Source organism: Xiphophorus maculatus, chromosome 1, assembly GCF_002775205.1.
Source record: "Xiphophorus maculatus strain JP 163 A chromosome 1, X_maculatus-5.0-male, whole genome shotgun sequence".
In the NCBI taxonomy this organism is placed as follows: Eukaryota; Metazoa; Chordata; class Actinopteri; order Cyprinodontiformes; family Poeciliidae; genus Xiphophorus; species Xiphophorus maculatus.
Genome location: NC_036443.1, coordinates 20,500,147 through 20,517,834, shown reverse-complemented (window position 1 = coordinate 20,517,834; position 17,688 = coordinate 20,500,147). Strand labels below are relative to the sequence as shown.

The 17,688-nt window shown below is 39.4% G+C and overlaps 1 protein-coding gene across 4 annotated transcripts in view; it reads right to left on the bottom strand.

Annotated features, from left to right (window-relative positions):
• Positions 1–17,688, bottom strand: part of plxnd1 (plexin D1) — a 98,602-nt gene that overhangs the window by 36,271 nt on the left and 44,643 nt on the right. For all 4 annotated transcript variants that reach the window (XM_014471256.2, XM_023333697.1, XM_023333694.1 and 1 more), the window contains exons 13-18: positions 14,497–14,642; positions 4,559–4,664; positions 1,647–1,786; positions 1,011–1,190; positions 837–921; positions 497–754 (exon numbers count right to left, since the gene is read on the bottom strand). In XM_014471256.2, coding sequence (XP_014326742.1) covers positions 497–754; positions 837–921; positions 1,011–1,190; positions 1,647–1,786; positions 4,559–4,664; positions 14,497–14,642 — 915 coding nt within the window. The remainder of the gene's footprint in view (positions 1–496; positions 755–836; positions 922–1,010; positions 1,191–1,646; positions 1,787–4,558; positions 4,665–14,496; positions 14,643–17,688) is intronic.

Genomic DNA, 17,688 nt, shown 5'->3' with positions numbered 1-17,688 from the left:
TGCTCGACAGACCTACTAGTAATTCTCTTTTCACCTACTTAGTAGCTAAAAACAACACAAAATAAAGCAATGTAAATATAACGTCAATGACTGATGTGTAAAGACCTGAAATGGACTCAAATATATCTCCATTTCCCATTTCAAGATGTGTTGTATTCGGCTGCATCAGCTTCTCCTGTCAGATGTATCTGAAGCAGCATTCCCTCATGTTCAATTTGATTTTCTGAAACCAAACCACTACAGGTCTCTTATTATGAGTGAAGAAAGTGTTCAGAGGTTAAATAAAGTTTAAATTGTCAGTTTATTTGAATATTTCCTGATTAATTCCCATAAATCTGATTTAAAAGTTGCTTAAAATACACCAAATCAATCCTGAATTACTACAAATGATGGGAAACACAAAGGAAATATAATTGTGATAAAATCTGGTTAATATTAAATAAATGACACCTGAACACAGCAGGGATGCACATTCTGTATCAGCTTCGTTACTCACATTGATGATGAGAGTCAGTGGCTCTCCTGAATGGTGTTTGATCTGCTTGTCTTTGTTGGTGGTGAAGAACTGAGGGTCCTCCACGTATCCCAGCTGGAAGTGCTCTTTATGAGGCTCGCCGGGCCTGTCATCAGAGGATGAAGGGCTGTCTCCGGTATATGGGACCCCGTTCAGGACAAACTGCACTGAGGTTTCCTGGGACTGGCTGGACTCCGGAGATAGACAGGTGATTGTTGAGGAGGAGAGAACGCTACAGTTCTGATAAAAAATAAAAAAAAGTTAAAACCTTTCATGAAATAATAAATTATATTCAAAGTAGCATGGCTGAAAAATTGCTTACTGTTTGCCCAATTTCCAGGACATTCATGGTGACACTCTGAACCAGGTCAAAACCATGACCTTTAACCGTAATGGTCCTGCCACCACTATGACACAAACACACGGCAATTGTTACATCGCAGCCACTAAGAATTTGCCTAGAATTCACTTGCAATTCTTCTGGGAGTTTACTCACCTGAGGAAGCTCTTCGTTGGGTGGATGGAGCTGATAGTTGGGTTTTGCTCATAGGTGTACATGGTGCTAATGTTTGCTTCCTCACAAGGATGGTCCTCAAACTCCACACACACTGTCACCAGCTCAGCATCTGCCTCCAACGCTGGAGGCATGATGCATTTAATCGTTTGATCCGTTTTTCTGGGGGAAAAAATAAAATAAAATAAAAAAATGTAAACACTGTTACCCACAACTTGTGATGTGTAGAAAAAGGTTCCATCCTAAAAACTGTTTCTGATTACAGCTGGAGTTACGTTTTTTGCTGCTTGGCAGACTTTCATAGGAGCGGTGGAGCTATTTTGGTATGCGCTATGGCAACAACTAGAAGTGCTGAATTTAATCTTGTGAGAAGTTATGCAGAACTTGCAAAGCAATGCACTCTGAATATTTAATTGTCACTTCATGCGTTTAATATCCGCTGTTTAAAAAGGAAAGCCATTAATACGTGGGAAGGAAAAGAAACCATGCAAATGATTTGTAATTGTGATGGGCAGAATTCATGCAGACTTGCAAAGCAGGGTCACATCTCTAAAATATACAAACAATCTGAGAATGAAAATGTAAAAAAAAAATAAAAAATAAAAATGTTGTACTCACTCTGTGATGGTGCACTCCTGTGTTCCGTTGACCTTTACTCTAACCTGTGAGCCAATGTCCAAATGTTTTCCACGGATTGTCACCCGGGTTCCTCCAACACGAGAACCTTTCTCTGGATATATGGACTTCACATTGGGGACCTGCATTCAGAACAAAGATTCAGCAAATGACAGGAAAGACATCAGATTGATAACAGAACACTTGACAGCTTTTCCCATTTAGACATTTCTCCTACACAATGCTTTGAAACAAATGAAAACACTTCTCTTTCTATGAGGTTCACGTGTCTGGGTTTTGCAAATTGACTGAGACAGCTGCTGGCTATAACAATTAAGAAAACTGTGAAGATAGCCCATGTTGCAGCAGATCATTATTATGCAGCTGAAGCCATTAGCCCTTTGGGGCCAGAAATGGTAGGACAGTCATTCTGTGCTGCACATTGCCCTGAAAAAGTATTCACACTCCTTCACTTTCCAAACTGCAGTGTACTTAGTAGGAATTTTATGTGACAGACATACACAAAGTAGTGCATAATTGCTAAGAGAAAATTACAATTATTTTAGAAAATCTTTTACAAAACAATTTTTTGAAAATTGTTTTGTGCATTTACTAAATTTATTTGAATATATATCTGGTAATAGGGTATTACATTTACATCTAGAAAATATGAAAGTTTTACTTTTATTATGTTTTGTTGGTGAAATGTCTATGTGAAATAAATAAATGTACTATCATTTATCATGATCATCAAAATTAATCTGCCACAATCAACTGTCTTCAGAAGTCACCCTGTTATTAATAAGAGAACACTAATGTATAATGTCCGTATTAGTGACGGGACTTTAACACGTTAATTTCAATTAAATAGTTACATGGAATTTAATGTGTTAAAAATGTTAATGCATTTTTAATTTTTTACATACAAAAATCCTAAACCGGAACCTTTTTATTGGGTTTCTGGTACGGCCATAAATCTGACGTACAACATCATTCAAACACTGGTGGACAACAAAGTCGGTTTTCTTGTCTCACTGAGGATTCCTGTAGCACTTGAAAACTGCGTATAAAAGCACTTTGGACCAATCTGTTGGCTGAATAACCTAAATGATTAAAAACAATAAAAATATTTGTTGTTGAGGTCATATGTCTATTAATTAATTCATTTAACAGTAAGAAATGGTCTAATATGTGGGAAGGGTTTTTGGAATAAAAATTTTGCAATTAATTGTGATCACTTAATTACAGACTCTGCAATTAATTCAAAAATTGTAATTGGGATAGAGTTGGGGAGATGTTTAAACCAGAGTTAAGATATGATCATCTCATGGATCACTGTTCACTGTAGCATGCAACCAAATACAACAGCATGTAGTATATTTGCTAGGCTGTCACCACCAGGTCAAAGGAGGTTAGCATTAGCCAGAGAAGCAGCCAAAAGGCCCATAACAACTTTAGAGATTAACAGCGAGTACAGCAGAGTCTATCGACTAAAAAACAACATATTTGTCCTTCATGGGTGAGTGAGAAGGAGGAAGCCCTTGTTAGAACACATGCAGTTTAAATAGATAGAAACATGGCAATGGCATCGTGCTGTGGGAATGTTTCAGCTTAGGGATAGGGAAGCTAGCCACAAAACACTTGAATGTGGGCACAAATTTTTGTTCCTAAATGTACAAAATTAGTAAAGAGATGCACTAAAACACATGCAGCTACAACGTATTGAGTCAGGGAGTAAATACAAATACACTAGTCAGTTTCATATTGGTAAAAAAAAAAGTGAATGTGAAAACATGTAGTCTTTTTCATCCACTTCATAATTATGTGTTGGTGTAACACATAAAACCCTAATAAAATAGAAGAAAACGAGTGCTTGGCATAGGACTGTGGCTTAGAAAAAAATATTAATGAAATACCATAAGGAAAGGGCAAAAGCTCTACATACGTTGAAACTTGTTCATATATGTATATATTAATAGAAAGAGTCCTAGGGCAAATTATCCTCATAGAAATCTGCAGCTACCAGAATCAGCATTGCTGCTTTTTCGAAACTTTCTATCCCCTCCATGAACCTCGCCTGCAGGGATGCCTCTTATCCTTGCTGACAGGATTCACTTCCTCAGCGAGCAGGGATGGGGCAGACCTATTGTGCTTCGCTGTGTCAATGTGGGTGGAAGGAGGCAGATGTTTCCGTTTAAAATTTTGAGGAAGGAGATGCAGCAAAGACACACATCCTGTCTCCAAAACAGTTTTTCCCCTACATCTTCCCCTTCAGCCTGGCTCTCATTGAGCTTCTTAGAGATAAAAAAAAATGCCTAACAGGAGTTCCCACAGTAGTCCCCTCCTTTAAACTTGCTGTTTCAGAGTTTTTTCATCTTTATGTATCATGATGGGTTTTCAGATTGGGGTTATTTCTCTGCAGTATGACTCATGGACAGAGCTGCCCTTAGAAGCTGCTGAAACGACTCTGTGAATTATGAAACAGTCTTTGTCTATGAACACAGAGAAACAAAGAGCATACACGGGTATTTCCACAGGCTGAATGTCCTTATTCCAATGAGAGGTTGGGTGGGATGAGGTTAATTTCCACAGCACTGGCCCGGTTTACCTCAGCCACTGATAAATTCAGAGTAAAAGGGGCATTCCAGGAGTCTCAATATTTGTTTTTGTTGGCAGAAAAAAAGCTACATGACTATTACTTTTAGCTTCAGTTCAGATGGACGTTTGAAGATTCCCACACACCAACATTCCTCTGAACCATAAAACACATCTGTTAACACTCAGCTGACACTCTTGGGAAGGCCTTCCCAGTGGGGAGCGAAGCAAAAGAGCATGCAGGAAGAATATGGAGGAAGTCACAGACAGAAGGGAGAGCAAAAACCCAGCAGGAGAGTCGGATGCTGGAGAATGCTCACCAAGTAGGCGAAGCTTTCCTTTGACGTCCCCGTCCCGCTCTGATCCACGTCCACGCGGACAGAATCCGTCCTGTCATGTAAGGACCTCCCAGTGTGACACACGAGCCTGAGGACAGAGCATCACAGCGAGAGATCAGTTAATAAAAACACAATCTGGATAACACAATACAGCATCCAATTTTGATTTAATAAGGACTTTAATCAAGCCAAATTGTGTGCGAGGGAAATCTGATTGTGACGGCTAAACAAAGACATAATATATCTCGGAGAATGGTTCTTATGAGGTAATTCATCAGTCCCTATTGCATTTACATATGGAATCAAATAACGCCTCGAAGGTATCAGATATGAGCAGATGTAAAGTTCAAAGCCCCCCCTGACCAAATGCGACTAACCACAAAGGAGATTAGGGGGCTGCTGAGGCTTGTTCTCCAGCCTCCTGGCTGTGATTAAACCCTCTGCCACTACTGCATGCTCTGCAGGGACGACTCGTATTAATGACACAGTGGAGAATGGAGGCACGGGGACCCACTGCTCTGGGACCTCAGAGGGATAAATGTACCAGGGGCGGGATATAACCTTTATTCCCTCCAATGATCCCCTCCAGGTTGACAGCTTGTTGGTTTATTCAGTCTGGTACCTGCTGCTGCAGAGGTTAGAAACTCTCAGCTAGTGATCTGAACACTGGCAGACATCACTGGGAATTTGCAGAAGTATTCACACCTTCAGGACTTTTTGTTACATTTTGTCACCTTATAGCAATAAACTAGGATTTTACATAAACCCCCTAAAGCTAATGTAAAATTGTAAGAAGGCTGATCTGATTGAGTTTGTACAGAGGAACAATGGAAGTGAAAACCAATGATTTTCACTTTCTCAAGGGAGAATGAAATGACCACCACTAAAGTGAACTGCTGAAAAGAACATGATGGGTTCCTGTTTAGTTTGAGGCCGCTACTGTTGCTTTATCTGATTGTAAGGAGACAAATGAAGCAAAATAAATAAAAAAAAAGGAGTTGTTTTTTTTTATGGGAAAGCAAGTAAAACCAGCTGAATGCAAATGTCTCCCACACTTTTAAGATTTGGGAAAATTTTGAAAACCATGTGGCATTTTCCTTTCACTGCACAATTACTTATGTGTTTGTGTATGACTACCAGATAAAGTGCAGTTAAAACTGAGAGTTTTGTGGTTGAGCTATCAATACTTTTGCAGGGCACTGCATGTAAGCAGAGGAGCTGTGTTTCAAATAGACAGACCTGGTTTGGTTGTACAATAAGATTAGGCAGAGATTCATTCAAGCAGTTATGACTAAAACTAGAAAGAAATTTGTACTTGAGTGTGTTTTTAAATATGCAATTCAAACTGAAATGTGCTTTGTGTGACTGTATCTAAGACCGAGCGACTGCAGCGTCTAATGAGTCTGTTTTAAAGTGTGAATTTTGCTCCTGTGCCTGAGTAGCTGTTGAAAATACTCTAAAATAACCGGCAGTAGCTGCAGACCCTGCTGAGGCCTACAGTGCTGCTCATTAATAACAAGAGCATCAGGTAAAGAATGTCATTACCCTCAAATTAAACTCCTGCCATCACCTGGCACAAGGGCGCTCTTTGAGAAAAATGCATCATTTCACAGGCTCTAATTTGGAGAAGAATGAAAAGGGACAAATATGATGAAACATGAGTAATCTCAGGTTCAAGCCTAAGGGAAATAAGAGACACGGAAGTCTGAATCAGCCTGACCATGCACAGTTTTTGCAGACTCAAGGGTTATCAAAACAGTACATCGTATTATTAAACATCTGCTGCTGAAAACTATTGCAGAAGACTACATGGTGCATAAAAGAAACTGGTAAAAAATAATTACTATTTAAAGAGTACAAATAAAGCTTTTTCAGCAGGTGATTGCCACAGCGGAGGCAGTCAGCTGCATCTTAACCCGACCTGGGTGAAACGTTCACCAAGGTATTGACAGAATCGCTTCATACCAAAGTGCATAAAATACCCTGATTTATTTGATGTTTATATACTGTAATGTCATAAAACATGAGATATTTCTGCTCTCCATTTTACAATGCTGGAGATCAAATGACCAGCCAAAATACCAGGCACATGAAACCGATGATTTTCCCTTTCTCAAGGGAGAATGAAATGACCACCACTAAAGTGAACTGCTGAAAAGAACATGATGGGTTTCTGTTTAGTTTGAGGCCGCTACTGTTGCTTTTGTTGTAACTAAAACCCCAAATTACACAAGACTGAGCAATTTCCCGCATGTAGATCCTGTGCTGTAACACAACCACAGTCTAACAGTCCCTTGCTAAAGCGTTTAAAGTGTTTAACTATTTCACATTTTATGAAGCAAAACCGCAGACTACATTGTATTTTATGTGACAGATCAGCACAGAAAGAAAGTGATCCATGGTTTTCTAACTAGTCCAGAAACTTTGAACATTTAAACAGTCTGTTTGCTAAGCCATCAATTTAAGTCACTTTGATCAGGTGTGGGCGTAGAGAGGAGCAATCTAACGCAATATGTTCTGATTTAACCTGTTCAGTTGTAGTTCTGGCTGTGTTTGAGGTTGTATTCCTCCTGGAAGGTGAACATCTATCGAGGTATTTGCAGAATCTAAAAGATAATCTTTTACAATGGTCCTGCATTTACCTACATATCTCTCCACATTAGTTTGGAGAAGCTTCTATGGTTGGTGTTCCACCACATATAACATTTTGCATGTAGGTTATACATACAGTATTTTCTAATCTGGGCAGATTACCTTCTTCCACATGTTTCCTGTGTCTCTTAAGGCTTGTAGCAAACCTCAAACAGAAGTTCTGGCTTTCTTTCAGTAATGGCTTTCTTGTAGACAATCCTTCATAAAGCCTAAATTTGATGAGTGCACCATTATCAGCTGCCTTGTCGATAAATCCTGTCACCTGAGCCTTGGCTCTCTGCAGAACCACCAGCATTGGAAGAACTGCTTCTAATGCTTTCTTTACCAGACCTATAAGTTCAGCTGTCTTGGCAGGTTTGTAGTTGTATCTTCCTCTTTCCATTTTGGCATGATAGATTGAACAGTTCTCTGTAAGATGGTGGATTTTATTTGGGGTTTCCAAGTGGACTGAATACATATGTGCATACCACATTCAGATTTGTATTTGCAAAAAATGTCCAAGCCATGGATCATTTCCCTTCCACCCTACATATAGTATTTTCTTAAATAAAATACATCATATTATGTAGCTGTAACATAACAAAATACAGAAACATTTACAAGGTAGGTTTATGTTTGTCAGGTTTTGTAAAAGATTGCATCCCAAACACACAAACAATAATAAGTTTAGAGACTCGGTGGGTGTATTTCTCTGTGATTGCATGCTGATACAGAGCCATCCCAGTCAAAAGGACAAGCTGTCTCCCAGCAGGAGCAAACAGAGCCAGACTGACCCCCACTCCACATTTCAATGCCGCCACACTGCAGAGGTATTATGGCTGTCAAAGGGCAATATTTGGGCAAGTACTGAAGTGTCTCCTATCATTTCCCCTGAGCGGCTGATGAGGATCATCAACAATCAGCTGTGAGGGTGTGTATGTGTGTGTCTGATGCGAGTGTTGTCGGAGTCTTGCCAAACGGACAGGGCGAGGGCCACTTAGTGCTCTAATGAAATTGATAGGAAGGGCGGTGTGAAGAATTTGCGACAGATATCAAGAGATGCACTTCAAGTAAATGAGCTGCGCCCAGGCTGACATTGCCATTAATTAACATGTCAACAGAGAGTGAGAGGAGAGGAGTTCCTCCAGAGCTGCACACTTTTCTTTTCAGCACACAGATGTGAACTTTGGCCTTTTCCAGCACACAAGCGGGCACCTGTCTCAGCAGCTTCAATAAATGGGGTCACATGCGTAGGTGCTGCGCTTGTATGCTGATGAGTGTGGGAGTCTGCGAGAGCCATTTTGAACTTGAAATCTCACAAATGAGGGTAATTAAAAAGAAAACTGTTAAAAACTTTCAGGACTGAGGCATTATCAGAACCCATACATTTTCTATACTGTACACCCATAATCTTGCTTACAGGGTTGCAAGGAGGGTTATTAGTAAGATGTAGATGTAGTTGAAATCATATTTATTCATGTACGCTATATAAAAATACACACTATCCTTTTTCTCACTGATATCAAATCAGACTAAACATTTCCTGTTTAATGTTAGGATTGCTAACGTTATATCTTTCTGCATGGAGTTTGCATGTTCCCCCTGTGCATGCCTGGGTTCTCCTCCGGCTTCCTCCCACAGTCCAAAAACATGACTGTCAGGTTGATTGGTCTCTCTAAATTCTTCCTAGGTGTGAGTGTGTGTGTACATGGTACACACACAGAGACACTGGTACACACACAGAGACACTGTTTGTCTCTGTGTTTCCCTGTGACAGACTGGCGACCTGTCCAGAGTGTATCCCGCCTCTTGCCCGAAACGTTTGCTGGAGATAGGCACCAGCACCCCTCCTGACCCCGTCAGGGACAAGGGTGTACAGAAAATGGATGGATGGATGGATGCTAACATTATTTTTCTTATTTTCTTGGAATTTAGTAGTATTGCTAGTTTAGCTCTACGATTTGGCTCAAATATTTATGGGATCTTTTCACAAATGTCTCATAATAGATTGCTGTAATTTGAGCCCATTCCTCCTGACTGGACTGGTGAAACTCGGTCAGGTTTGTAGACTGCCATGTAACTTTCTTGTAAGACAAAGTTTGTGGGACGGACACTCCATCCAAAAGACTGACCGTTTTGTCATTTAGTCATTTGTAACTAATATGGTTTTTATGCTTAGGGCCACTGTCGATTTGACAGAGTCATTTGTGCAAAAGCGTTAACTCTCTAGCTTCTATCTTGAGATGTTGCTTCAATTTTTCAACTTAATGTCCTTTCCTCATGATGCTATCTATGTTATGAAGTTCACCAGTCCCTCCCACAGCAGAGCACCCATACAACATGATGTGGCCAAAACTGCAATTCACACTGAGGATGATGTTCTCAGACTTGTAAGTGTCTCCATTTCCTCTACTGTAATGATGGTTATTATGGAAAAAAAAACCAGTTCAATATGAGTTTTATTAGACTATTGGACACATCTCCTAAAAAATAATGTCTTAGTGAAAATTTAAAAACTGCAATTTGGCGTTTTATGCCACTTTTTTAGTGGCCTTTCATTGGTATAGAAGTGGCTTCACTGTGAGAAATCACACTCCGTTACCATATTCATAAAGTCGTGCTTTGGTACTCAAGTTGATTCACACATGTTGCTGTAAGACACAATCATCTTTTCATCACAGTTGGACATTCCTAAGCTGTTTATACTTGTATATAATTGTTTAAACGGATGAATGTGGCACCTTCAGGCATTTGGGTATTGATGGATTAGACTTCTGGAGGGCCAATTTTCTCCCACAAGACGTCTTGCTTGTGATTTTTCCCATGATGTCACACAAGGAAACGATGTGTTTAAGCTTTAACTTGAATGTTGTGAAATTAACCAATCAGAAACTTAAATAGCCATGACATCATCATCATCATCATCTGGGTCACAAAATTGCTTAAAGTTACAATCTTAATATATTTTTTGAATCTGAAGAAGTCAACAGTTTATTATCTCTCTAATTATTCTAGCAAACAGAAATAATTTTGTTAATCCTAACCGATCAAACACAGTTTAGTCAGATATAATCTCATATAACATCTGGTTTCAACTCTTTAATTTTATGCTTAAATTACCAAGTGTTAGACGTTGAAGCTGAGATTAAAATATTCCAGTTTAAGTGATGAGATAAGATCAAAGTTAGTCAGTCACTGGATGTAGCAACAACAAGGTGTGCTCATGCATGCGTGTGTAAGTCAAAAGTGCTGACATTGTCAGATACACTAACATGTTGTGATTTGTCAGTGCGTCTTAAAGGAGAGAGAATGTTGCTCCTCTGTCACAGCAGCCAGGCTCGGGGACCAATGAGAAATGAAGACAGGAGATTTGATCATCCCCGGAGTGAAACGTGAATTCTTTTTTTTTTTTTTTTTGTTAGTTTAAGGAAGAGGAGGGGTGCGGATGTGTCAGGCTTTTGGAGTGACAGGTGAGACCTGCAGGTCACCCTGGAACTGGTTTTAAAACAATGATTGGCTTCACTGGAGCACGACCAGATAAACACTTCTATTCAAGGAACATTACAGATACTGAATAGAAGTTTTGGATGTAATTTTGGAGTTACTGAGCTCTTTTTCGCCAGTGTCAAAGCAGGGTCCTGCTGTCTCCATGGTGACAGTGTGATGGTCCCCGAGCCACGAGGGGATAGCGGCGGAGTCATTTAAATTGAGAGATGTGCTGCATAATAATATTTGTGAAAATTAGCCTTGTGAATACATAAAAACTAAAACACAAATGGATGGCTGAGATTCATCTTTTGAGACCAGAACAACAGATATTATGTGAGGAGATAGCAAGCTAAGCTATTTGCATTTGTTTTTCCTCTTTTTTTTATTTCTTTCAATAAAAGCTTATGAGTCACTAACTGAAAATAACCACTGAAAATTTTTCTTCACTTACTGTCTCATCAAAAGAAAAAATATTCATTTTAGATATATCTATTGTTATTTTAATGGAGTGCAGAGGATTTAGGGTCTAGAACTGCATGTCTGATTGGAAGGTCTAATAACTTTACAAATAGGATTTTCTCTATTTGTCTTTGTTGCTGGTAACACCTAACATATCTATTACTTTACAAAGACACATATACCTTAGGAACATATCAGTACGATCAAAAAGTGAAGAACTTATCTCAAGTGAGTCTGCTGGCCGTTCAAGCACAGTGCTATCATTGGTTACTGTCATCGTCATTAAAGGAGGGATTGGTAATTCTAGCTGTTTTAAATGGAAAGTCCTGCTGAAAAATCTCCATAAAGTTTGTCATCAGAGTTCAAAGTGATCTAAAAAGGCAGTGCTGAATGTGGACTTCAGAAAAAATAGTGACAGTGTAATATCTGAACCCCATTTAATCTTTGGAAACTTCCCTCAGGACCTTAAGGAGGATGCATTGTGAGGTTCTCCATTCTTCCTCCAGACTGCAGGCCCATGTTTTCCTCATGTAGTGCAAAATTTTCTTTATCTGAAAAGAGGACTTTGAATCACTTGTTCTTTTCCTCCTTAAGTAAGACGTTTCTGATGTTGTCTCAGGTTGAGGAGTTGTTTTAGCATGTTCTGCTTATATATCCTTCCACTCAATTTTCCATCAAAATGGCTAGAGATATCTGTGGGATATTTCATGTCACTGAAGCATCTCTTTGTCATTAGAGTTGCTATGCTTACAGTCCTTGGGCAAGACTGAGCTAGCTGGCTTTCTCAAGGTGCAAGTCAGGGCTTTACTATTTAGTTGCAACAGGGAGACCAAATGTTTAAGAAAATTGTGCAGCGCACTAATAGAGTTTGAAAAGCTTGATTGCATTTGGCGATTGCTTTCAGTATATGGGCAAAAGCTAATGTACAAAGTGAAATCAACAATTTCCACCCTGATGAAGAGATAACAAAGCACATTTAGTCACCACACTGTTGAAACTTGATCCCCAAAGCATGACTGGACATGCTGATGAATCATTCAATGAGTAAAAAGCCAGTATGAAACCCTGAGAAGACATTTCAGGAGGCAGTAAAATGGAAAAACACCTGGTTCTGCCTGTACATACTCTTGGCAATGTTTGTGCATCAGTTTATTATACCTATGATTGTTTTGGATAATAAATCAAAACGGTTCAACTGAAATTCAGACTGCAAAGCCACAACTCGAAGTGCCAGTTATTCAAGTCTATGAGCTTTCTTTGGATATACTTCTGAGAATTATTGTGCACTTAATATGTGACAGTTCACACGCACAAACAAGATACCATATAAGGATGCCATGATGTAGCATGTCCGGGGTTCCGATCGAGGCATTTTTGAATGATCTTTAATGGAAAAGCTGACTGCAATCTCTGTGTTTGGTTGACACAGAGGGGGAAAGGTTATACCCATTCTGTACCCAACAATACAAGAATCTAAGAAATGCAAAAAAACCCCACAAAAAACCTAAAACAATTATATAGCTGGATTGTAAGCGTAGGATACTTCATGCACATTGATTCTGTGAGACCATAAGAACTTGGTCTTGCAGTGAAATGTTACAGATACAGACCACAAAAAGGAAGACTGAGTACTGCAAACTTCTCTTGAGCTACCGATGTATTAAACGTATGGCAATAATGGCAATAATGTTAATACCTTGTATTATTTTTGTCATACCTTGTACATGTCTGTGCTATAAGAAATACAGTTACTCAACTCAGTATTACTCAATCTGACTCGGGTCCGTATTGAGGAAAGAAATCATCGCAATAGGGACATTTCTAAAATCATAGTTATGATATTAGACTTATGTCAGAATACATCTTTGTTGTATTTGGGAATCAAAATGAAAGATTTGACAGATGTTCCCAACAATAGTGATTACCAGCTAACTGTTCTCAGCATGCAACTGAGCATGCACTATTTATGACATCATGTTTCTTCTCAAGCTGCAATAAAGACATAGCTTTAATGATCAGCATAAAAGTATTTGGTCATTGAGCAGTAAAACCACATGTGGTCTTAGTAACATTTCTCTAGGTTCAACAAATCTATTTTATTGAGCCCAGTAATAATATATGTGAAAAAAATTTAAATAAAATAACTTGATGTGAAAAACATTACATCTTTATCACTAGATGCACAAGTCACCAAAGACGTGAAGTAACCAATTTTCACAAAATCGTCTCTGATTTGTGATCAGCAAGTCAAATTATTTATTTACTTAGTCAAAAATTACAACGTTTATGTTCTGCATGCATGTAAAATAGGAGAAAATTAGGAACAATCCATTAATCAGTTTATTAAGTAATAAACCAGCAGTTCTTTAATTTTCCATCGGAAAACTACTGACTCCATCAATGAATTGTCAGTAAATTTAGTCTATTTTTCCTTGAAAAAAATCTTCCGCAGGGTCTGACGTCACAGACAACTGGAAATCCGTATCCACTAGTAAGAGCCTAATCGGTGCATCTCCAGTTATTCATGTATTCTTCTTTCTCCTCAGTAATACATGTCAATAACCAAGAATTGTGGAGGATTTGCACTGAGCAGGTCTGGTAAGCTCTCCCCTCAGCCTCATGTTTTTATTTATATGTCTGAGAAAATTCCCACAGTTGCCTTTGAAGCCACATAAAGCTATATGGCTTTAATGTTTCCCCAACACATAACCAACATTTCCCCCCAGAAGACATGGAAACATGGGATATGAAGTCCGGTTCACCTTCAAAACACATTTTAAGCCCTAAATTGGAGGTATTTAGACAGTTTCAGGAGTTCTGAAAATGTTTTTGAAGCTTTCTTTATGTTTTCCCAGCTGATAAGGCATTCCAGAGCAGGGAGCTTGGTTCCTGTTTTCAGTCATAGTTGGCAGCTCCAACTGTACTGCCTGAATTAAGGCACAATATGCTCCCATTTGAGATGTTCACTTCCGGATTTCTTTCAGTATCAAATCTTTAGATTCTTCATTTAGTTTTTTTGTATCTCTTTCTTCTTTCTGTCCATCCGATTGCTCACCTGCCTCAACGCATGTCAGGTTACCATGGCAACAGGTAATTGGCATCTGTCATCACAAGTCCTGGCTGCGACGATGCTGCATATTTTAACGGGTCTTTAAATAAAAATCGTGCAAGGATTCTTCTCAGCCCCCTTTTTTTCCACCACCCTCGACGGCATGGATAATTAAATAAGTACGAGGTGCGAGAAGTCAGCAGAAAACACTCAAGCCACAAAAACACCATTGCAAAACACGCAAGCACGCGACTTTATGACTCATTAAGGAAGTTTCTGTTTAAATACTCACTCGACAGAGACAGTGTAGCGCTCGGGCAGCAGATCACAGGGAACGTCTCCTATAAAGATGTTCACTCCTGCTGGCCTTCGTCCCAGGTTCCTGCCCTGTACCGTCAGCAGTGTGCCTCCTTCAACAGGGCCCCTCAGGGGGGAGATCTGACAAAGACAGAGTGAGGCAATGAACACACACACACAAAAAAGAAAAAAAAAAACAGAGAAGATGCTGTAATAAGCACAATAAATTAGAGCTCATAAGAAGATTACTGCCCTAAAATCACTCAAATAATGATGGGTGATAATTGAGGCGACAGAGAATTAGCAGGGGCCATGCGTGGAGATGTGGAGCATGTCACGGACAGAGATGGGGATTCAATCGAACAGACACATGGTTTAGCTATATGGGCGCGCACTGCCGTGCCTGTCTGAGACTCTTCAGTCTCTAATCCTCTACAGCACATGCAAATAAAGAGCAGGCTAAGAGCCCCCTTCACATCCCACGAGAGACAGACAGAGTGGGAAAGTGAGGGCTGGAGAGGCGAGGTGTAGAGCACAGCAGAAAGGTGGATGAGTGGGGAGGCAATTTAGAGAACCGAGTGTCGAGAGGAGACTGAATGCTGATGATGGTGGTGAGAGAGCAAAGCCTCAACAGGGGAATTAATGCACAGCGCTTTTCCCCCTTTCATCTGTTTTCCTGTGTCTGCTCCGTCAAATTCCTTAGTCCTATTTCAGCTGTTGTTCTGAGCCGTGCTCTCACGCGTCATTTCAGCCCCTGCCTCTGCTTCCTTAATTTTCCATTTGGAAAACCATGGGGAGGGAACAAAGGAGAGGAAACAATCACCTCCTCAGTTACTGGGAGAAACAACCTTAAAGATAGCATCTCTGAGACGAAGATAGAAAAAATCCACTATAGTGTCGCCGGTGTAGCAAGGCTGTTCTTCGGGAGCGCTTCTCAGAATAACCTCCAGGCCGACGCGAGGTCACCGTGACCCCCTTTCTTGGTGTTATTAGCCTGGCTCCACTGCTAACGGAAACTGTGCTGAAAAGTGAAAACAACACTTGTGTTTGGTCTGGGTGAGAGGACAAGGTTTGCCTTTACATTCAGACACCCACCAGGTGCTCACAAGAACACCAGGACAGATGAATAAACTCTATATTTCCCAGCAAAAAGGAAGGGAGATTAAAAATAGCAAGGACGAACTTCTTTAAAGTTTGAGTAAAAATAAACTGTAGAAGTGAATGTTCAATGCCTTGAAAAGTGTAAATTCCCCATGTTTTACAGAGATTGTTTGTGATGGATCAACACAAAGTACTGCAAAAAAGAACCTTGGGAAGGAGTTGCTAAATAAATGTTTTTGGGTAAGATTTTACCAGCCTTATGTATCAAACAGATTTTCCCTTATTCTTTAAAAAATGCTCCAAGCTCTGTCAAACTGGTTGGAGAGCATCTGTGAACAATGCTTTAAGTCTTGAAACAAATTCTCAATTGAATTTAGGTCTGGACTTTGACTGAACCATTGCATCATATGGAAATCGTGCTATGTCCTGAGCTATTTAATAGTAGCTCCAGTCTCATGTTTAAGGTCATTGTTCTCCACCCTACGTTTATTTCCACGTACCGCAGCTCCATCCATCTTTCATTAACTTTGACCAGCTTCCTTGTTTCAACTGAAGAAAGGCATTCCCTCAGCATGTTGCTTCCACTACTAACTTTCCAAGTATTGATAGTATTTCAGGGTGATGTGCAACATTAGTTTTCTACCACAAATAGTGTTTTGCATGTGGACAAAAAAGGTCAGAATTTCTTCAACATGTGTGATGTGTTAAACCTCTAAGCTTCACAGAACACCTACATTTAAACTGAGATTAATGAACAAACAGGTTATTATTTGGTCCCTCCGGAAGGCCGTTGGCGAACTGAAGTGATTGCAGTGTTGAGCACACCTCCACTACTGTGCTTATAGCAGAGCTAATTTTTGTTTTGCACCTAACTTTGAAAACGTTTAATGCACTTAGCGTCACCTAAATTCATTTTGAAAGTCTAATCTACTAATTAGCTTGGCTGATTTGCAAACTTTCTGTTGTATAAAGTTTGACATCTGTGTTGAGGTTTTGATGATTGAGTGTTAAGAATTCTTCATCTATTACTTTATATTCATGCTTTTATTTTGAAGTGGGTGAAGACTGCTTATTTCTGTTTCCTCTCCTCACATTCTCTTTTTTCACACACACTGAAGAACAAAATCTAAACATAAATACAATATGTAAGGGCATTATAGAACAAGTAAAAAAGTATTTGAAGATTGTAGTCTTGCAAGGGCTGATATAATTTGAACTGAAGTTAGCACTTTAGCATTAGCTTCCATGAAATACTACGTTGCTGGTGTGCTCAGCAGAGCTAATATTTATGTGCTTCAGGGGTGACTGAATAGAAAATGCATGTTACACTTCTCAGAATTTACACAGGCTAAAATCTTTTACTTTAGCTATGCAATTTTGCACCATTTTATATTCGGCTTCATTGAAACTTTTGATGACAAATGTGAAAAAGTAATTAGGGGTAGCATAATATGTTGTTCCTCAGGAAGTTATTCTGATGTTTATATAATATCTTAAAGTATGTGCAGATGTGGGACAATGCTGTGCTTACTTACTCAGCTGACATAAGATATTACTCCTTTTTCATACACATATATGGAGCGCATTAATAAATCGGCAACCAGGGTTGAGCAAGCTCTCGAGCATTTCAGACAAAACACAGAAAAGCAGCTATTTATTATCAGAACGCATCTCGGAGCACCCAGTGTGCCTGTGTGGTGCCTTTGGGGATTAACATTAACATCAGCCTGCTCTGTTATTCATTTACACCTCTTGCGGGTCTGCGAGTCTTGATTTACAGCGCAAACTCTGCCAGGTCTCCAGAGAGATTGCAGGGTGGGGGTTTGTCTCTGTAAAAGCTCCCAGACCCAATTCCTGAGCGATTAAACACATATGAACAGTAAATTATGCCTCAGCCTAACATGTTCTATAAGCAGAGTACAAACATTTAGACTGTCTTGAACAAGTATTCAAAATCAAACATTCTGTCATGTTCAAACCACAAACCTCAATGTATTTATTATTAAGATTTCATGTGGTGCTTTACTTTGAAACCCTTAAATAAAATCCACTGCAATTACATTCAAAAGTCAATAATTAGCCTAAT